The sequence below is a fragment of the Lissotriton helveticus genome, chromosome 6, assembly GCF_964261635.1.
Source record: "Lissotriton helveticus chromosome 6, aLisHel1.1, whole genome shotgun sequence".
Lineage (NCBI taxonomy): Eukaryota > Metazoa > Chordata > Amphibia > Caudata > Salamandridae > Lissotriton > Lissotriton helveticus.
The window spans coordinates 1258843348-1258866730 of NC_136067.1; the positions used below are offsets into that span (position 1 = coordinate 1258843348).

Genomic DNA, 23383 nt, shown 5'->3' on the forward strand with positions numbered 1-23383 from the left:
AAAATACTAAAGTGCTAGTGCAGTAAAGTGATTAAAAAAGTGTGTGCTAAAAAAACAATTTAAAGATCAGCTAAAAAGATATACAAATGGGTGCTGAAACAACGAGAAATTCTTATAGCAAGTGCGCAAATCAATGCGAACCGGCTCCTCTATAAGAATGTAAAGAAATATTCGCTAGCATTTAGACCGTAAGGTGTCTTAGTGTCTAGTTCCAGGATGTATCCTGTTTACAATGCGCGGAGAAGGGCTTCTCGATTACCCCCTCTTCTACGTGGCAGGACAGAGTCAATCGCAAAGAATCACAAGGGCACTCCAGCACATAGACCGCAAACTCGGTCTTGTAAGTGAGCAACTTGGAGATAGAGACTAGGGCATCTTGAAAGGGGACTCTAAGATGTTTTACTGATACCTTGTCTGCAAGCCTTGCAGACAGAACATTTGACGAATCCCTTCCTGGAATTGATGCAAGATTTCTCAACAACCAATTCCAGACTACTTTTAACCAATGTGTCGCTCATCGACCTTGCTTTTCGGAATGTACTGTCAGGGGTAGCCGATATTAGATCACCAATAACTGGATCATTGCGCACCAAGCTCCAATTATTTCTAAAGATTTTACGTAGGGCTTGGTGTTGCCTGTTGTATGTCAGTACTAATCTTGTAGGTGTACTATCCTGACCAACTACATCAGGTGCCTTGGACTTTTTATTGCATAGGGCCGCTGCTCTGGAGAACCCATTGGCCTTGCTTATGGCTTTGTCAACCATGCCTTCAGTATAACCTCTGGCCAAAAACCTGTCTCTGCTTGCCTTCTGGGCTAAGTCACATTCCACTTGTGTGCTGCTTATGCGCCAGATACGCTGCATTTTCCCCCAAAGGGAATGCTGCGTATTAGATGTCCCGGATGGTGACTAGCAGCATGCAACACAGTGTTGCCAGCTGTGGGTTTCCTAAATAGTTTGGTCTCAAGTTTGTTGTTACAAATAAAAACCTCAACGTCTAGGAAATAAATTCTGTCTTTGCTGATGTGGCCTGTGAAATGTAAGTTCAGGGAGCCTGAACCATAAATCATGTTATGTCACTGTACTCCCTTGTTACAAATAATGCTGTATCTCTTTAATTATTTCATAAAAGTTCCTAAAAAAGTCACCTATTTCCTACGGATATATCCCTCTTTTTTTACTGGTATTCACCCCCTAGCAAACAAAATGCCTCTGCAGAGTTTAACGTTGCCCCCTTTTTTGGTTTTATCGCACAGTGCTTGTGCTGTGCTTGCGAAATCTTATTGTACTTAATATAAGTCTTAAAAGGCGCTTACATCCGACCCCTTCCTTTTCATTCGTTCATGTGCTTGCCGCTTACTTTTCCTACGTTTCTATTGGTTGTAGCATACCGTTTCCTGCTGTTCTCCGTGTCTTTTTCTTATCGGTGTCCCAAGGCCGAAGTACTCCTTTCCGTGTACTTTAACTTTTTTGTTATTTTTAATTACAAGCAAACACCATTTTTTTACCTACTTATTGGTGACTGTGCTGCTCTGCTTCTTCCAGAATTTAAATTTACCATTTCATTTATTTGGTTCTTCTCATATTTTTTATATTTGTGGTAACCGGAAGATAAAGTGAGTTGCTTACAGGATGTTGAGCCGATCCCGAGATTTGAACCAGGTTCCCCAGCTCTAAAGTCAGCTTCTCTGGCCGCAACGCCACATACTCTTCCCTCTCTCCGAGAGCTCCATTCAGCTGTCTGAATGGAGGGTGCTTTAAGCAAATCCAGTAGGGGTGTAGCGAGGATGTCATATGCCCTAAATACATTTTGTTCGATTGCATCATAGGACGCTCATTCGTTGTAGTGGATTTGCTTATTACCAAACCAATTACCTAAGAAGTAAACCTTACTTTATTTTCAATTACTCTAAGGCGTTTATAAGAACTGTCCTCAAGGCAAGACTTCTACAGTGGCTTCTACAATGGCTACAGCTGGTGACTTTTAGAACTGCAAAACCACTTGGAGTTTTGGGTTCATGTGAATTTGGGAAACTGAGTTTACAGCTTTGTCCCATTTCAAAATGCACGTTGTGCGAGCAGCATCCATCAGCAAGGGCTTTTTCTTCTTGCTTCCCCCATTGTCTTTGCTTCCTCATCGTTAGTGCTTGTTCGTCTCTCACCCAGACCCCTCCATGACCTGCGCTTCCCCTCCTTCCAAGACCAAACTAAACCCTTTTGGCAGATTTGCTTTCAGCAGTGGCAGGAGCTTGCTACAAGTGCCAGGGAAGGTTGCTTTACACCTTTATTATTCAGCGCTGCCTTCGAACCAAATCACACTTCTTTCAAACTGTTTACCCAGTCCACCTGATCTGTTACATACCACCAAAAGCCAGGAGATAACTCTGCAAAACTCCACAAACAGACTGAATACAATTTGCAGCTTGCAGCAAGTAGTTTGATTTTACCACGTTTTCTGTGGTTTATCTTGTGAGGGAAGAGTAATTGTTATTTGTTTATAATGAGTTAAAGTCTCATGCTTGTAGTTTAGTAAAATGTACTTTGCGCTTTACATGAGTACCAGTTACATTACACATTCATTTTTTGCATTTGCGGGGAGATTAAATGATTTGCCCAGAATCACAGGATGTTGAGCCAAGGCCCAGACTTGAACCGTGGTCCCCAGGTCTGAAGTTGGCGGCTCTGACTGCTACACCACATCTCTTCTTGTCTCTTTAGTGTGTTTTCTGGGACAGAGCCAAGAGCCCAGAATTATTTTCAGTAGCTCATCTAGCATTTAGGCTCTAAACTTGTGTTGCTTGTTTGCTTTTCCTAACCAGCACTCCTTACGGGTGCATCTGCAGGCAGTCTCTCTCCTTCCTGTGTCTTGCTGTCTCTTCCCAGGTCACACCTCGTTGCTCCCCAGTTGTTTTATTTATTACTGTTTCCAAAGATACAGCGCCCATCTTTTTGACATCGTTCGCCCCATCCAATAAACGTATTGCTGGGTCTTTTAAATCGTTTACCTTCATACTACAGGGATGGACATTAATTCCTCTGTGCAGAGGCTCACAAGGGACCCCGTTGCACAACTCTGTATTTATTGCTGCAAGATGTCTTTGCAGCCAGAGCAAAGCGCAGGCAAATACGCGGCAAAGTCTAACCTAATCTCGGTCCTCGGCCTCATCTGCATTTAAACTGTACTTATCGGGTACATGTTTTTTTCTTTGTCCTCCCCATTTATCTAATCTGGTTTATAATACCACCAGTAACAGAACAATATATTTCCTTTCTCAGTATTCAAGTCAAACACTAACGGAGTTTCAGTAACTTTATATTGCACAACTACTCCCCATGAAACCATCATCGATCTTTCGCTCACTTCAACCAGGCGGGGCATCAAGATATCGTGGTTTGCGTTGTTGAAGGCTGCCGACGAGTCTAATAAGATGAAGGTAGCCTTCCCATCTGCATGCAAGATACTTCTCACTTGGTCAGTGGCCACAACCAGAGCAGACTCCGTTCTATGATTTGGTCTAAAGGCAAATTGAGCGGAGTCCAGCATTATGTTCTTCCAGTATGTTCGTATGTTTTTTTTGGTACCTTTGCTGGTAGGGGTATACGGGAGATAGGGCGGTAATTCTTCACCTCTTTGGGGTCTTGTGTTGGCTTTTTCAATAGGGGAAGAATAAAAGCTTTTTTCCTCTCCCAAGGAAACTCTCCAGGTTTTGAAATGCTGTTAATAACTGAGTGAAAGGTGGAGAGATTACTTAAACTATTGTATGCATTATTTTGGGAGGGCACGGACCTGAGGATGCTCCAGATTTTGTTTGACTCCCCAGTTCAGTTACTCTTTCTTCTGTGAGCAGGTACAGACGATTGGTGTGGCGTGCAGTAGAGTTGACTGGAGTTTAGTCGAGTAGAGTTGCGTAGAGTGGAGTACAGTGTCGTGGAGTGTTGTACAGTAGAGTGCTGTGGTGGCTGGTACAATAGAGTCTCGTACAGTGGAGTAGAGTGAGGGGGCATGTAGTGAAGTAGAGTTTTCTAGAGTGGAGTGGCATAGAGTGAAGCGGCGTATTGTAGAGAACAATAGCGTGTTGTGGAGTGTAGTACAGGAGCATAAAGTGGAGGGGCTTAGAGTGGAGTAGGATCTTCTAGAGTTGGGTGGCATGGAGTGAAGTGGTCTGATGTAGACTGGTCTGTTGTAGAGAAGGGGATAGTTAGAACACTGAAAATAAAAATACGTAAAAAATTAAGCATAACAGAAAAATTAAGGCAAGTATAAAATAAGTAATAAATAAAAAAAACATGATTTAAAAAGTGTGTAGAAAAAGAAAGGCATTATGATGAAAGTAATAATGAAACTTGTTAAAAATGGGAAACATAGCATGTGCATTGAGAAAGTATGTTGTCTATGTCAATGGTACCATGTGGCAAACTGTTTTTTTGCATTGAGTTTAAAAGCCATTGTAATGAATCAGCTCGCTGTGTGAACAAGGGAGGGGATCCTGCTGAAACTCGTAACAGTCCTGAATTTTGAACAATAAAAAAGCTTACCGAATCACTAGAATGGCCGTGTTGGAGTCTGGCTCAATGAATGTGTGTGCTGGAGTTGGTCGAAGATAGATATATATTACATGTATATAATGTCTTTAAAACCAGACTTCTGGTCGAGTATCCTTTCCCTAAAACATTTTCTCACTCCAGTCATATACATGTACACGATCAGCAGCATATTTATAAATGTTGTACTTGCTCTTGTGCGAGGGGTGAAGATGAAACAGCCTTCTTTTTTATCTGCCCTCGTTTTAAAGGACTCTGAGCTTGTCAGCTGAAACTGTTTTGGGGATTTGGTACCTTTACCTGTAACTACACCCAATCAGTTTGTGTCAAACAAGGTTGGTTGGAGAAAAGTTATATTCTTTATTTATCCTTGATTTTTTGCGTATGAAGGGGTAGGGTGAGGAAGTGCCGCACTTCCGCAGAATCGCGGGCGCATGAAACGGGTTAATTTGTAATCGAATTATTTATTCTTTTATAACTTGGAATTATCTTAAGTTTTACATCTTGTTGGATAAGCACCATTTTATATTAGATTTCTTACGTTGTAACTTTTTAGCATGGATTTTCTTTAAATACACTTGATGCATTTTCAACTGTATTTGTTACATTGCAACTTGTGTCCAAAATAAACCTTATTAATGGTGTTGTTATCCCAGTGTCATGTCATCCATATGCCTTGGCTTAATGAGAAGTTAATTAGTTTTACATATTATAGTGTACAAGTGCTTGAGGTTCATTCTAACATTTGGAATTTGAGTGTGTTATTGTTTAACTAGGGACATTTGTGGTGTGAGAAAGCTGTTTGACTTTATTTGCCCACCATTTTAACACTGATCTTGACTTTGCCTCTTCTTGTTGCAGGGAACTCCTGAATTTGTGACTTCATCTGGCTGTGTGCACTACTTCGAATGGAGAACATCTGCTGTGTGTAAAAAGGACACATTTAAAGCTGTAAAAGAGGTAATCAAAATCGGTAAAATTAAATATATTTTGTAGGTAAAATTGTTTAAAATCTAATGCTTTAATAAGAAGTTCCCCGGTATAATACAACTTTTACTCTAACTTTGCATTAACCAATAACAAGGAAAATCTTGAATTGTATTTGGTTTTGGCTCCATTTCATATCTTTTAACCACAATGTAACCTTAATCGCTTGCCCAAAAGAGGGCATTAGTAGCACCCCTTTGTCAGTTTGCTTTTACAGTATAAAATTAACCTCATCAAGTTAAATTTTTCCCCCTTTCAATCTCGAAAATCGACTCTATCATGCGTGTGATACCACAGAGGTCTGCCTTTTTACCAAACATTTTCAGTTGTTGTATGGATCTGTATCATCGGTGCATGCAAGATCAATTTGCAGGTTTTTGTGGCTCAGAGGACCAATGCATTCACTCCAGGAGTCCTTAAGTGAATCCACAGGGATTCAAACCTGCGACCATGAGCACAAATAGCCTTTTATACTTCTGCGGACGAAAATAGGACTTGCTTTTGAGTTATGTAACAATAAACATCTGATTCGTAGCATGTGTTGGCTGTAGATGCATATACTTGGCATTATCCGGCCATCTAGTGTTGGGCTCAGATGATTACAAGTTGTTTTTCCTCGAAGTCTTCGTGTCACGAGGTATAGTGACTCCTCCGGTGTGTATTGAGCATGTTCCTCGGCTCCTTTGTTAGATTGTTGTGCCGTCCATCTGAATTCGGACGTTGACATCGCAGCTCAGGACTGAATGTCGATTCCTCCCCGAGGCCTTGGCAGCAACTCGTTTTTTCTTTCCAACCGATCAGCTTTTAAGACCGAGCAACACCAGCTGGTGTTATTTAACATTTCCAAGTGACCGCCCAGGCTCGGCCTTCTAAAACTTCTTCTCCTCCACTCTCCATGCCAAAGTCCATGAGTGATGGAAAACACACCATTCATCTTTTGCCCCAAATGCCATTTGAAGTACTCCTGGCAAGACCAACACAAGGTGTGCAATCTCTGCTTGTCGCTGGAACACGAGGAGACTTCCTGCGAGCTGTGCTTGGTGTTCCGAATGAAGAAAACACTTCGTCAGGTAAGGGAGCGTCGTTGGGCCTACATCACCATGCTGCGACACACAGAAGATGCATCGGACATCTTTGGGCAGCAGTCACCAGACCTCGAAAAAGCGGGGGACACAGAGGTCTAACAGTGCGGACAACTCGGACTCCGACCCGATTCCATGCATGGGCATGTGAGTACCATGGTGAAAGCCACCTGTCCCCCTATCAAACCACCCAAACTGGCTTATGGAGCCCCACTATCCTCGGACCATGGCGCTCTCCAACAGCAGGTGCACAAAGATAAATCCACTCCACCTTAAAAGCCTTCGACTAGTGTTGGAAAATATAAGGCTTTAAAATTAGTTCCAGTACCGAAAAAGCCCACATCAGCACTACCAAAGTCAGGCAAAGACTGTGAGCCGAAGCAGCGCACTTCGGGTCCGAAGAAATCCTCGGAACCGAAAGCTGTTTAGATACCCAAGCCCTCTGCATCGAAAACACATACGCACAAATCTGCATCCGGATCAAAACCCTCTTCGTCACCCACCACGCCTTCGCCAAAAATCTATAAAGATGGTGCTGAGCCATAGCACAGACCAGTGCAGCCTATTATATAGCGCTTGCAAGACAAGCTCGATTTGGGATAAAATACTCTTTTTGTACATCCTGATACTGGGAAACTAGGCACCAAAGCACCACCACCTGTTTCCCTTACACTTCCCAAAAGGAAAAGCACGTTTAGGAGGACATTGCTGGGCCAGAAACAGCTATATCACCACCTAAGAAGCACAGATGCACAAGACCTATCTTTTTCCCTCCTTCTCCTCCAACACCTTCTACTCCTCTGCTTCCATCCTTGTCTACTCTGTCTTCACCGTCACCAAGGCCAGGACATCCACTCTCTCCTGAACACCTCCCCTCAGAGCAGCTACATTTTTCTCAGATCAGTCTCCTGCATGGTGGCGAACAACTAGAGGAATACAATATCCCCTATTTCACACATCCACAGAGGGGCGCTGATAGCGCCCCTCACCCATGGGATATTTATAATGCGGATCTGGTGGATGATTCCTATCCCAATATCTACCCATCTAAACCATCACCTCTAGATGATTTCATATTATGACATTATCAGCAGAGTTGCTGCTTACCACAAGATGTCCCTACACATTATACAGAAGGAGGATGATTTCCTAGTAGAAGCACTTAATAGATAACACAAGTCAGCTCAATCACTCTCTATGCTTAAAGGCATGTTGTCCTCCACACAGGACATATTTAAGCAGCCAGTAAAATCTAGGTTAGTCACCTGTAGCATTGAACAAAGTACAAGGCATGCCCATTGGACCCTGAATATATTAAGGGCCAAGTTAAACCAGATTCATTAGTGGTACACACAGCCAGGAAAAAGGCAAATTTGAAGACGCACCTCCTACAGATAAGGAAAGTACAAAATATGATGCTGCTGGCAAGTGTATCGCAGCACAGGCAGCCAACCACATGCATATTGCAAATTCTGTAGAGCTACTTTCCAGATATAATTGTGCAACATGCAGGAAGTACTGCAACACCTCCCTGATCATTATCAATAGCGTGGTATGCAATTGGTAGAAGAGGGCAGGGCTATCTGTAATGCTGCTATACAGTGGTCATTGGCCCCTCAGACGCAGCTCCTTCGAGGTCAACAGCAGTGTCCTTATCAGACGCCATGCATGGCTCCGAGTCTCTGGCTTCAAACCGGACATGAAACAACACTTGCTCAATTTTATCATTTGATATACAAAATCTTTTTGGTCCACAGGGGGATGAAATGTTAGAAAAGTTAAAGAAGGACAGAGATACTGATGCGGCAATGGGTTCCTACAGACATATCAACACTCTAGTTAGGGGCCAGTACAGTGGTGCAGCCAGGAGGGTGGGGGGGGGGTTGGCCACAAACACTGGTACTGCCCATAAACAACAGGGCTCATATGAAAGTCAATTTACCAGAGGTTCAAACTATAGATCACACTGCAGAAATAGTTAGAGGCAGTGCAACTACTACCAAAACACCCACCCCTCCCCAGTGACCACCTCCACCCCCCACATATAATATTAGTTGAAGGAAGGTTAAAACATTTCTATCCTCAGACAGGACATCACCACAGACCAATTGGTACTATCAATAATCAAAAATGGGTATTTCCTAGAACTCAAGGAGACACCACCCACAATACCACCAAGAACACAAAATATGCCACAAGAATTTCTTACTCTTTTGCAGGCTGAGGTCCGAACTCTCCTTCAAAAAGGGGCAATAGAGATCGTGCCCTTACAACATCAGGGATGTGGAGTGTACTCCATTTTGTCATCCCCACAAAGCACAAAACATTAAGGCCCATCCTAGATCCCAGTCCGCTCACCAATTACATCTACTCAGAACATTTTCACACAGTAGCACTACAACAGTGATACACATATGCTCAGCAGAAGACATCTGCAGGTGCACAAGTGGGAGATCAACCTACTACTACTACTCCATTCTTACTTCAAATGATGTGGGACGCCAGACATAGACCTGTTTTCCAAATGCCAAAGCTCCAGGTTCCCTCAATCCAAGGACCATGCCCTATGGATGAATTGGTCAGGAGTATTTGCCTACACTTTTCCTCCTCTCCCACTCATTCCATATGTGGTACAGAAACTAACACAAAGTCTCTAACACTAATCCTAATAGCCCCAACATGGGCACAGCAAGCATGGTTCATAACCCTACTGCAACTATCTGTAGTTGCATACAAGAAACTACCTCTTTGGCCACATCTACTGACGCAAAATCAAGGGAAAGTAATGCATCCCATTCCCAATCAGCTAAGTCTAGCAAATTGGCTCCTGAAATCCTAGAATTTGGGCATCGAAATTACCACAAGAATGTATGGACATCCTTAAACAAGCTTGTAGGCCTACAACTAGAGCATACTAAGCTGCAAAATGGAAACACTTTGTAGATTACTGTACAAATAAACAAATACAGCCGTTGGCACCCACAGTGCAAGTCCTTATAGATTATCTCTTCCATCTCCAGCAAGCGGGGCTCGCTTACAAATCTATCAGATTACACTTACATCCCTAGCTGCCTTCATGCCGAACCGGCAACATATGTCCATGTTTAAAATACCAGTAATCAAAGCATTCATGGAAGGACTCAAAAGGGCTATCCCACCTTCACCTCCACCAGCCGGAGCATGGAACCTAAACATTGTTTTTAATGGGCTTTTTGGGGCACCATTCGAGCTCTTCATTCATGTCATTTCCAATTTCTAAAAATACACAAAAGCACTCCGGTCTGTCAAAAAAAGAAAAGAGGCAAAAAAGGGTGACTAAGAAGAAGGCGTCCCTTTCCACCAGAGGTGACATGCTTTATAATGGGGAATCCTCCTCGCACCTTGAGGCCTAGTCATGGTGCAGGCTACAATCTCCTCACTGTGTGGGATCAGCTTAGGGATGTTTTGTTTATTAGAGGAGGTATCACCAAGACCTAAGTATAGCTAGCCTTCTTAGTCCGCCTTTTACACCTTTTCTCTTTCTCTTTACAGACCCGAGGGCTTTTGTGTATTTTGTGAAAGCTAGTAGGGAGTTTGCCCTTGCTGGTCTTTAAATCTCCTCCCCCCCCCCCTTCTTTTGGGTTTACAACTTCAATTTCCAACCTGGAAAGTTGCCTTCCTAGTGACAGTCACTTCTCTCAGAAGGATAAGTGAACTATAGGCTCTTACTTTACAGGAACCTTTATTTACAAATATCCCATCAAAATTAGTTCTATGCACTTAATCCAAAATTCCTACCCAAGGTAGTTTCAGCCCTTCACACGAGTCAATCCATAGAACTATTAGTTTTCTTTTCTAACCCAGACACAGTAGGAGAGTAAGCCCTACATATAAGATGTCAATAGGGCTATCCTGCTCTTCGTTGATCGAACAAAATCATTTAGTAAAACACAACTTTTTGTCTCTTTTACCATGCCTCACCAGGGGGCACCCATATTCAAGACAGGAATATCGATGGATAGTTAGGTACTCCAGTATTGGAACTTTCATAAATTCACATGCTTGAATCATTCTCCGTCGTCGAGTTGGGAGTCCCCGGTATATCAAAAAAGCAATGCTTAAATCAATACAAAGCAGAAAAAAAGGCCCAGGCCCATTTCAGTTTTGTAACCCATAACTCTTGTTTTGTAAAAGAGACCCACAGTAATCATTGACCCAATCAGGACCCATCCCCCTCTAGAACACTCCTGAGAGAACCTTAGATCTTCGGATTTTCGATTGCACGTTGTGCTAGGCAGTCTCCTCTGAGCTCTGCTCAGTTTTCTCTTGTTAATCAGTGATTTTGGACAGTATTCTTAGATTTCACCTGCAGGATTTATCTTCAGTGCTGGTCTGTGATCGCTCCAACTTTGGTATGTCAGAAAAGGAGAAAAAGGGTCTGTTTGGAGCTTGTGCTACCTGCTCCAAGAAGAGGCTATATACTGATGACCCTCATGAGGACTGTATTTATTACCTCTATCCAGACCATCAAGCAAAGGACTGCAAGGTATGTTGTACCTTTTCTAGTAAAACCTTAAGGGACTGTGAGGGACGCCTTTTTTAATATGGCTTCTGAAACTAAAAGCCAGAAAGGAGGTGATTTCTGGTGACGGTGATGAGGCATCCTTTTCGCCATCCAGAAGAGTTCATAAGAGAAGATGATCACCACGTGCCCATTTTTCTGAGGAGCGTCCAGGAAAAGCCTTTAAAAAGACCACTCAAGGGTCTCATGGGCTCAGTCCCACAAAATCTCCTCAAAAACTTGAAAAGTAAAGGAAGGGACATGCTTTGGGGGATAAAACAGCAGAAAAGGTGCGTTTTGAGCCGCCTAAGACCCCACCCCTCAGCTGAGGTACTCCTTAAAATAAAAATAAAAAAAACTCTTCAGTGCCTCCTGAAGTAAAAATGTAAACGAAATCCTAGTCTACGGGACAGTCAACGAAGAAACCATCTGTTGTCGTCTGAAAGTTGAGATTCTCCTGCTACCAAGGAAGGCCTCAGCGTCCACAGCGGAGTTGGGAGCTCCGTCGATGAAGGTTTTATCACAGTCGACGACTATTTCGATGCTGGTATCATTGACGACTGCGTCCATGACGATTGCGGTGTTGACAACAGCGATGAGGACAGCGCAGACGGTGGGCTAGTCAACGGCTACGATGACAACAGTAACTAAGTCATTGACAGTGGCTAGACCATCGCCAATGAGTTCCAAGTTACCGCTGACGACTGCAGCTTCGACAACGGTGTCATCGGTGATCTCGCCGGCAAGCTCGTCAACCAGGGAAAAAACACCGGACAGGTCAGTAAACACTAGGAAGAGGAGAATTACACCTGAAATCACATCTCCTAGCAAAGGTATGCCTCTTTTGCCATCTCACTGGCTAGAAGAGCAGGATTCTGAGGAAGAAGACAAAGGGCATTATGGCTATGGGAGTAGCCCATCCCAGCTGCACGTTTAAGTGTCAGGAGAACGACTTTGATGAACAATATGGCGAATATCAATACCCTCCTCAAGAATAATACCACCAGAGTTATCAGGAGGAAGTGGTTTGCATGCTGTCCTCTTGTTGACGGACTTACAATTCCTGTTGGCTGACTATGGGAAGAGATTTCCACCAACTCCTGTGTCTCAAGAAATGCCATCAGCAGTTCCTCGCCCACGCTCTATACCATCTAATCCGAAGAGGGCCCAAGTTGTGCTGGCGGAACCCTTACAGAGATCGCCTCCACCTATATCTCAACAAGATCCGGATAACTACCAAGAGGAGGGAGAAATACAGATCCCAATAGAGAATGGGATGACCACCCCATTCCCATGCCCTCTTCTCCCTCTCCGGTACCGGTTGACTCGCCACCAGAGGATATTAGTGGGTTTCATAACTTGCTGGAACGAGACGCAAAAAGATTTGACCTACCTATGACAGCTACCCAAACAGATTGTTTTTTATATGATTTTAACTAGCTATATAGGAAGTCGGTGACGGCCATTTCGATAATAAGTCACGTATGGGAGGAAGGACTTAAGGTCATGAAAACACCTGCGACCGTAACAACAGTATTCCCCAGTTTGGAGAAGAAGAACAATGCCCCAAGATGCTCGAGCCTGTGTGGTGGGCTATCCCAAACAGGATTCCGTTATTTCCCAGGCAGCTCAACTGAAATCTAAAAATCCATCGGCACCCAATACAACCCCGCTGGTTAGAGAAGGCAGACACCTAGATAACGCTGGTAAGCTCTTCTCCTCAATGTCAGCTCTGTTGGTCAGAGCGGCTAATGCCCTTGCCATATTTGGCAAATATGACAGACATATGTGATGTGACCTGGCTCCGTATATGAATCCGCTTCCAGAGGAAAGTAGACCAGAGGTAAAGAAGATTCTCCAGGAGGGAGGGAGAGAGAGCTTCTGCAGAAGTAGTAGATTGTGCGATGGGTATCACAGCTACAGCTTTCAGATCGCTGGGGGGTGCAGCGGTTTTGCGCTGTCAAGGATGGCTACGAGTGACATCGTTTAGACCTGAGATCCAAAATAAGATCCTGGACCTCCTTTTGATGGAGAGGCTTTTTTTTGAAAGCACATGGATGATGCACTGCAGGATATCAAGAAGGATACAGATACAGCGAAGGCTCTAGGGACACTACAATATGGGAAAGTGCTCTTTAGAGGAGCTAGAGGAAGAGGCCTTCCATCTTACAGAGGAGGATTCCAACAATACAGATACCCCTCGTAGGCTACCTCTTCCCAACCATACCGTCAGCAGTATGTTCAGCAACTGTCCGGGGCGAATTCTAAATCTGCCCCTAGAGGAAGAACAGGACCTCCGGGAAAAGACCCCTCACAACGTCAATGACTAGCTTAAGGCTCTGGCTATTTTTATTCCCTCCCATCAAGAAGTTTCCCGGGGGGGACACATTTCTTTTCATCTTCACCAGTAGTGGAAAATAACCACGGACCGATGGGTTCTCAATCTAATACAATTTGGCCATACTTTTGAGTTTCTTCAGATCCCTTCTTGTACTCCACCCGGACCCCAGGAAGTCAAACCTCTACATCTCATGCGTTTTGGGGATTCTTAACAATGTTCCGAAAAGGAGCAATAGAACCTGTGCCAATCTCCCATGGGGGCAAGGGATTTTATTCCGGTTTCTTTCTGGTTCGCAAGAACTTTCGTCAATGGCGTCCAATTCTGGATTTGAGAATTCTAAATACTTATCACAAAAAACAGTCCTTCCGTATGGTTTCCCTTCAGGACATTCTGCTGCTCCGAAACCCAGGGGATCATATGACCACCTTAGACTTACAAGATGCATATTTTCACATCCCCAACCATCCCTCCCACAGGCAGTCCCTTCGATTTGTCGTAGCTGGAAGCCATTACTAGTTCTAGGTGCTGCCTCTTGGCCTCAAGTCTGCCCCAAGAATTTTCACAAAATGTTTTTCTCCAGTGGTAGCTGTTGTGAGGAAACAAAGGCATCGGGTATTTCCGTACCTGGACGACGGGTTGATCAAAGCACCTTCACACGCAGCCGCTCAGTCGTCCGCGGTAGCATGCACAAAACTGTTGGCCGAATTAGTTCCGACTCTGGACTAAGAGAAATCATCTCTTCATCCTTCCAAGAGCATTACGTTCTTGGGGGCATTTCTGGACACCACAATAAACAGGGTGTTTCCTTCTTTCGAGAGACAGCAGAAACTAATCTCACTCTCTCAAGCATTCGCAAGACGAAAGTCACTCTTAGTATGCCACTACAAGTAACTCCTCGTCGCTTTCTGCTGGTTAAGGATGCGTCCATTGCAGGAAGAACTGGATCCGCAATGGCGTCAAGCTGTAGGATCCTTAGAGGATGTCATCACAGTCACACCAGGTATGATACAGGCCATGTTTTGGTGGACCCAGCGTCAAAATATCTCAGTCTGCCCTTCTTTTCTCACCATGCCGGCTCCACAGGACATAATCACTGAAGCTTCCCTGGAAGGTTGGGGGGGCCTTCCTTCAAGACCTCCAGGTCAGTGGACGTTAGCAGAGTCCAGACCAACAACTTCACATCAATCTATTTGATCTCAGGGCAGTGATATTAGCATTGCTGGCTTTTCTGCCGAGGATAAGGAACTCGGTAGTGCTGGTCAGGACAGACAACACAACAGCAATGCATTATGTCAATAAGCAAGGTGGCACGAGATCTCTCCCCCTCCCCCTCCCCCCCCCCCCCTATCCCAGGAGGCCCAGAGAATCTGGAAATGGGCAGTTCAAAATGGAATCTCGCTAAAAGCAGAACACCTTCCGGGGGATCAAAATGTCAAGGCAGACTCATTAAGCAGACTTCAGTCAACCTGCCACGTGTGGGAGATCAATCAGGAAACCCTAGACCGTATCTTCCTAAAGTGGGGTAAAGCAACAGTGGACCTCTTAGCCACAGCTCCGAGCAAGAAATTCCGCTTCTTTGCAAGTTGGCACCACCAACAGGGATCCTTGGAAATGTGTTTTTGATGGCATGGTCAGGCGTCTTTGCCTACGCCTTTCCGCCGATTCCCATCCTTCCACGTCTTCTCACAAAGATCAAGAGAGCCGTGCAGAATGATCCTGATAGCCCATGGTGACCCAGACAACATTGGCTCAGGGAGTTTCTCCTCCTGTCGGAGACTCATCCGAGTCTCCTTCAGCCCATTCCATCTCTCCTGACGATGTCGCTGGGACAAGTGCTTCATCCAGACCCCAAGTCACTACGTTTAGCAACATGGCTCCTGAACACTGTGAATTTCAACATCTAAAACTACCATCCGAAAGCAGGAATATTCTCTCAAATGCCAGAGCACAGAGTACGACTAAGAAGTACAGGATGAAATGGAGACGATTCGGTTTATGGTGCCTGGACTCTAATGTTCATCCCCTAAGATCTGCTTCTCATGAGATTCTTCCTTGCGTTCTACGTTTGGCAAAATCTGGATTGGCACATGCGTCAATAAAAGCTCATCTAGCTGCTATTGCCTTGTTGGACTTGACCCTTTCTGCTGGGTCATCCCTGAACTTTTTGCCTTCCTCCTATATTTTTTCTGACCTGTTGTTGGCTATTTTATGACCCTGGGCACTTTAACACTGCTGATCAGTGCTAAAGTGCATCTGCTCTCCCTATTGTAAAATGACTATATTAATTGGTGATGCCATGATTGACTATTTGGTTTACTTGTCAGACCCTAGTACAGTGCACGGAGTGTGCCCAGGGCGTATAAATCCAAATGCTGCTAGTGGGCTTGCATCACTGGTTGTGCCACCCACAGAAGCGGCCTTATAAAATGTGTCTAAGGTCTGCCATTGCAGAGCCTGCGTGCAGTCTGGTACTGTCATGCTGACTGGGCAAGTGCACCCACTTGCCAGTCCCTAAACCTTCCCTTTTCTTCATATTTGTCACCCCTATGGTAGGCCCAAGGGCAGGGTGCATTGTAATTATAAGGTAGGACAAGCCCTGATGTGTGTGGCATGTCCGAATAGTGAATTACAGCCATTTTGTTTTTTCACTATTGCAAGGCTACCTGTTCTCCATAGGCCAGAATGGGCTGCTGGATTGTTACATGTTTATAATCCTTGCAGACTCGAAGAACATGGTAGAAATTCGCGTTTAGTATGCCTGGACTCAGAATAATAAAATACATATTTTAGTAAAGCTTATTTTAATATTCTGTGTTTGCAAATACCACTTTTAAAAAGTAGGTATTTGCTTGCCTAACCATTTGAGCCCGCCTCTGCGAGGTTGTGTATTCCTTGTCTGGGTTTGTGTGTGACGGGGCTGGGAAATTCCAAGAGACCGGCTGGGGCAGCCCGGTGGTGAATAGGGAGATCTGCATCTAGATGGGAGGGAGGAGTTGCACCTGGGACCTGAATAGGGCTGGGCCTTCCCTCTACAATGCTGGCTCCACCCCTGTGGTGTGTCTGATGTCTCCGCCGTGCACACTGAAAGAGGAGAAGGAACCTGAAGAAACTGAGGAGAGACTATTTCCAAGCTGAAGTGCTGCTTGGAGGATTGGCATGTAGTGGTTGCCTAACTGCCAAAGAGAGGAGAAAGAACTTTGGACTTTTATTTCAACTTGTGCAAAGATCTCCAAGGGCTTGGAAGAGAGCTTGCCCCTGACCGAAGTCCCAGGACCAGTGGACTTAACCAGCCTTTGTGAATTGCTGCTGGAAACAAGTGGCTACAAAGGCAGGGAGCTGTGACCGACTCTCACAACCGGCCCGGTGTCCTGTAGGCACTGCACCAAGCAACGTCCGCCTCGAACAACGCAAGCTCTGCGCACACCGACTCCGTCTCGACGCAGTCAACGAGCTGTAGCCTGCACCGGGACTGGAATGGCACCGCGACGTGCAACGCCTCGCTCCACCAAGACCGACGCGGTCACTGCTGCTGCATTCGAGTCCTGTGACTGCACCGGAGTTGGGCACCGCCTCGCACGCTTGGCGACGCACCGCCCGACTCGCACCGCTGTCCGGACTGACCAACGCCAGCTCCCGAACTCCGGCTCTGTCGCCGCACCGTAAAGCTGGAAGCACTGCAACGAGCAACGTCCGCCTCGAACAACGCAAGCTCTGAGCTCACCGACTCCGTCAATGAGCCGTAGTCTGCACCGCAACCGGAAGGACACTGACCTGCAACGCTTTCTTTTTCTACACCGCGACGAACCTCGGAACCGGCTCGCACATCCGTGCCGGCCACCTCAAGGAAAAGGTACTGTGACTGAGTCTGTCGACATTTGAGTGGGCCCGGACCGCTGCGGTCCGCTGGATTTGTTACTCTGTGTTCTTTTCAGCAACGCTGTAGCCGGACAAGGCTACCGACTCGCACAGAACCTTGAATTAAGCCTTCTTAACCTGAACTCTTGAAACTTAATAGTACTGTGGATTCTTTTTGTCGTTTATTGGTCTTGTGATAACTCAATATAAAGTTTACGTACTTTTTAATATAAAACCTTGTGTGGTGTCCATTCGCAGTGTTGTCACTGGGTTACTGTATGTGGTCACAACTGCTTAACATACATCGCCTCTGAAATAAGCCTTGACTGCTCGGGCCACGCCGCCTAGAGGGTGAGCAGGGGTTATTTCGAGTAATTCCCTTGCTCTGACTAGAGGTGAGGGTCCCTGCTTGTCACAAGTACCTACCTGTGCCAACCAGAGACCCCCCCAATTCTAACAATCCTGTTTTAGAAGGATCTCATCAGGACCATCGTTATGTTCGTAAAGAATCATGAAACGGTTCATGAAAGGATTATTTCATACCTTCCCCCCAGTTAAGTCTCCTCTCTTGTAGCTGAAAATAGTGTTAACACAACTCATGAAACATCCATTTGAACTCATTCACAGGACGGACCTTAAATTCTTGTCTTCGAAGGTGGCACTTCTCCTGGTGGTCACATCGGCGAGGAGAGTTGGGGAGATTTAGGCCTTGACCATACAAGAACCTTTTCTACAGTTTAAAAAGGATCAAATAGTCCTTCGAACTAATCCAAAGTTTATACCCAAAGTACCATCAGACTTTTACTTGAATGAGCTTCTTATCTTAAAGAGGTTCTTTCTTCAACAGACTACAGCAGCGGAGAGGACTATCCATTCGCTGGATTTCCAGCGTTGGAAGAAATTTTATCTACAAAGAACAAACGTTTTTCACAAATCGTCACAGCTCTTTGTATCCTTCAGTGCACCCAGAAAGGGTTATCCTCTTTCCAAAAGAGGAATTGCACGATGGATCTCAAGTGCAAATCAATATTGCCATTAAGTAGCAGGAAAGCCTTTGGGAGCAAGGGTTCCTGCTCATTCGACGAGAGCAGTGTCTACATCCACTGCGTTGTTTGCTGTAGTAACTATCCAGGATATATGCAGGGCAGCTACCTTCAAGAGTACACACACCTTCACCAGGCATTACTGCCTGGATGCAGCTGCTGACAATGATGTGGCAGTTGGACAGGCAATTCTGAGAAACCTTTTCCAGTGACAATGAGCTCTTTCAGCCCTCCTTCCTTTATACTTTAATCCTTAGCTGCTGGGCTAATTCCCCCGCTGTGCTGGGGGGAGGGGGAAGGCGCGCGGTGCTCTTGACCAGCTCAGCTCGTCACGCAGCACAGTGGCGCTGTGCTCATCAAGAGCTGAGCTCATCATGACCACGCCTGCTTCTTAGAACGCTCAGCACAGCGGAGGAATTAGCCCCTCGTGTAAGTGCCGCGCGGGTCATTACGAGCTGAGCTCGTCATGAGCACAGCGCCACCGTGCCTTATGACGGGCTGAGCTCGTCATGAGCACGGAAGGAGTTAACAATGTGCACATTTTTATTTTAATTGCATTTCTCATTGTGTAGAGATTTATAATATAGTAGTTGTTCCCAAAAGAACTGTTTATTCTCTGTGATGTGTACAATTATAGGGGTTAAGCATGGAATGTTTAACAATAGGGAGTTCTATGTTTTTTTTTTAGGTAAAGCTATTCCTCCCTACAAATGGACAATTTAAAGCACACTATGGCATACGTTCATGTGAATGCAGAATAAAATGTGCTATGTACTGCTAGCTACTCTGATTCAAGCATGTGAATTTATGAAGGTTCCAATACTGGAGTAAGAAAACAAGTGTTCGAGGCATGTGGCCTTTTACCTCGACGGTATTGTTCTCGTTCGGTACCCCTCCATTACAACTTACTTTCCATCTCGATCCGGTTGTCGACGCGGGCCGTTGGGCCTTTTCGACGCCACGTGGGCCTGCTGCCGATGGAAAGGACCCCCTTTAAAAAGTGCCCACAATGTCACTCCAAGTTCCCACATACTCATAAACATACAGTACTCAACAAGTGCCTATCACCCGAGCACAACGAGGAAAAACTGTACAGCCGGTGCTCAGTTCCGGTCGAAGAAAACTATCCGGAACCGATGAGCCGCGAGACAAGAAATGCAGCGGCAAGCACCGGAACCGGAGAACATCTTCGAAGACTAACATGTCCTCCCAGAAGCGGGCGACTCCGATCTAGAAATTGTCACCGTGGAGGACCAGTCTGACTCCGATGACCAGATCCCACCGGGGCAAACTGTGAGTACCAAGCCCCCAACCCCGCTTCCAACCCAAGACAAGGCTCCGGTCGAAGCATCGCCTAAAGGCCTTAGCCGAGATCGACAAACTCCTTCAGAGGACCCGCCTTCCGGCTTGGCCCCGAAGTCAAAACCCAAGCCTTCCGATACCCCAGGAACCAGTAAAACTATTCCCAAAAAGGCCGTACAACCTAAATCAGTTGTCAAGCCCAAGACAGTCGACCCGAAAGAGGCCGTCCAGCCCAAAAAGAGTGTTGATCCAACAAAAATGCATCGCACTAAAAAGACTATCGACCCGAATAAGGTCATCGAGCCTGCAAAAAACCTGGAGCCGAAGGAGGTCATTCAGCCTAAAAAACACAGGGAACCGAAGAAAGTCATTGACCCCAAAAAAACTGTCTACCCCAAAAAAGTAAATCCGAAAAAACACGTCGATCCGAAGAAGGTCGCTCTGAAAAAACTGGTCGATCCGAAAAAGGTCGTCGAACCAAAGGTCGTTGAACCAAAGGTCGTCGAACCGAAAAAGGCAAAACAGCCAACAAAGGACGTTGACCTAAACAAAGTCGTCCAACCTAAAAAGGTCACCGAGCCGAAAGCAGTGGCCGGGCCGAAAACAGCTCCACAGACCAAGGCCCTCCACCCCAAAGAAGTTACTAGGCCAAAAGCTTCGGCGCCAAAACCGCGGACAGTTGAGAAAGAACTTTTCCATTCTGATCCATTAAGCGCTGAACAATCTAAACTGTATAGCGACCGTGAAACTGGACATGTAACACTTTACAAGAGGAAGAAAAGACCGCTAGACACCGATACTTTTCCACCTGTTCCTACAAAGAAAAAAGACTTTGACACGTATCCTTCAAGGCCTTTCACTCCACCTCCTTTCTTTCCTAACATGCCTTTTGTACCTTACTCTCCTACACCTTCAGGTTATGATGACACTGAAAACATAGGGGGAGATCCTCAGGATGACTTTGCCGAACCTGTGGATCAGGATGTACAGGATGACACATGGGAGGACCAAAATAATCCTTATGATAACTATGACCCACAACCCATCCCCGACACCTCTACATATCCTACAAAACCGTCGCCTACAGACGACACCATTGTATTTAACCAATTAATGGATAGGGAAGCTAAAATTCACGGCGTAGACATGCACACCGATCCTATAGAAGAGGACTTCCTTTTTGACACTTTTCCTACATCAGAAAAAAGTGTACGTACACTTCCTATGTTGAAAGGGGTACTAAAACACGCACCTGACATATTTAAAGTACCGGACAGAGCGCGTGTCCTCAACCCTAGGATAGAGAAAAAATATAAATCTGCCACTGCAGACCTTACTTATATTAGGTCACAATTGCCACTGGACTCACTAGCAGTATCAAACGCTCGAAAGCGAGCTAATTCACAAACAGGAGATGCTCCCCCACCTGACAAGGAGTCCAAGATATTAGAAGCTTCAGGCAAAAGAGTAGCTTCCCTGGCAGCAAACTTCTGGAGAATTACAAACACACAAGCCCTATTAGCACGCCATGATGGAGCACATTACGACCAACTGGAGGGTTTACTACAACCCCTACCAGAACCGTTCAAAGCAAAAGCTAATGACCTCATACAAGAACGCAAATTTATCACAAATGCTTCCATTAAATGTGCACTTGACGCAGCTGACACAGCAGCTAGGTCCATCAACACAAGTGTCTTAATACGCCGGCATGCGTGGCTCCGCATTTCCGGCTTCAAAAAGTGCAATCAACCATCCTAAACCAACCAGTTAACCAAGATTTCTTGTTTGGCCCTGCAGTAGATAAAATCTTGGAAAAAATGAAAAAAGACAGACACTGCTAAGTCTATGGGTGCACTTCAGTTTCAGCAATCCAGAAGTTCCTTTCGTCGCTCCTCCTTCAGGGGCTCAGGAGAGGCAACACTTCCCAAACGTCATCTACATTCAAAAGTAACAATCAGAGCACTTTTAATAAAGGCTCCAACAGAGGAGGTTTTGGAGGAAATAATAACAAGGGCAGAGGACGGGGCGGCGCCAACTAACAGTGACTTGTTCACGCTCCCTCCAGACCACTTCACACCGGTCGGAGGCAGACTAACACAATTCCTACCAGTCTGGAACAACATTACCACAGCCAGGTGGGTGAGACAAATTATCCAGTATGGTTACTGCCTGGAACTCACTTCTACTCCACCCAACATCCCACTCAGACACCGTCCAATGAGCACATCACGCTGTTACAACAGGAGGTCACATCCATGCTAGAAAAAGGAGCCATAGAACCAGTCCCTTTTCAACACCAGGGGACAGGAGTATACTCTCTTTACTTCCTAATCCCCAAAAAAGACAGATCCCTCAGACCGATACTGGATCTCAGACCTCTAAACCAATACATACTCTCAGAGCATTTCCATATGGTCACTCTACAACAGGTACTGCCGTTACTCCAGCAAGGCGACTTCCTTGCTACATTAGACCTAAAAGATGCATACTTTCACATACCTATACACCCAGCTCACAGAAAATATCTGAGGTTCACAATAGAAGGTCAACACTACCAATTCAAAGTTCTCCCCTTCGGGGTAACTACAGCACCAAGGGTTTTTACAAAATGCCTAGCCGTAGTAGCAGCACACCTCAGAAGGCAACACATACACGTGTTTCCATACCTGGACGATTGGCTCATAAAAGCCAAATCATACACACAATGTGCAAACCATACCTCTCAGACAATCCAGTTACTGCACAGTCTAGGATTCTCTATCAATTACCCAAAATCACATCTGCAACCCTCCCACATACAACAATATCTGGGAGCAACATTAAATACACTGATGGCAAAGGCATATCTAAATCCAGCCAGAATTGCCAGAATGCAGACGCTCATTCAAAGATTTCAACCACAACACTCCCTGCCAGCTCGAGTGTTCATGCAGCTTACAGGCATGATGGCCTCCTGCATATTCATTGTTCCTCATACCCGTCTTCACATGCGTCCATTACAAGAATGCTTAGCGCAACAGTGGAACCAAGCTCAAGGACAACTGAAAGACCTAGTGTTGCTCGACAGTCGCACTTACAACTCTCTGCAGTGGTGGAACCCACAAAACCTTTCCAAGGGGCGACTGTTCCAAGAGCCAGTTCCACAAGTAATATTAACAGCAGACGCATCACTGACAGGTTGGGGAGCCCACCTACTTCAATACACAGTCCAAGGGCTCTGGACACTGAAGCAAAAGACACTGCATATAAACCACTTGGAATTGCTAGCAATATTTCTAGTAATGAAAGCTTTCCAAAAACACTTGAACAACAAGGCTGTGTTGATCCAGACGGACAACATGACAGCCATGTACTACATCCAGAAACAAGGAGGGACACACTCCTCACAGCTGTCTCACCAAGCACAGAGCATATGGAGGTGTCCATCCCAAAAAACATCTTTCTCCTAGCAGAACACCTACCAGGGCAAGACAATCAAATTGCAGATCTGCTAAGCAGACACAGCCAACAGATACACAAATGGGAGATTCACCCTCAAGTCCTCCAACCATTCTTCCAAAAGTGGGAACATCCAGAAATAGATCTGTTCGCCACAAAAGAAAACTCAAAATGCCAGTCGTTTGCCGCCAGGTTCCCACACCCGTTGTCACAAGGCAATGCAATATGGATGAACTGGTCAGGCAGAT

General features: G+C 45.4%; 1 protein-coding gene across 1 annotated transcript in view; it reads left to right on the top strand.

The window, feature by feature from the left end:
• Positions 1–23383, top strand: part of IGF2R (insulin like growth factor 2 receptor) — a 1933894-nt gene that overhangs the window by 130250 nt on the left and 1780261 nt on the right. Inside the window, exon 4 of the mRNA XM_078648980.1 lies at positions 5406–5504. Coding sequence (XP_078505106.1) covers positions 5406–5504 — 99 coding nt within the window. The remainder of the gene's footprint in view (positions 1–5405; positions 5505–23383) is intronic.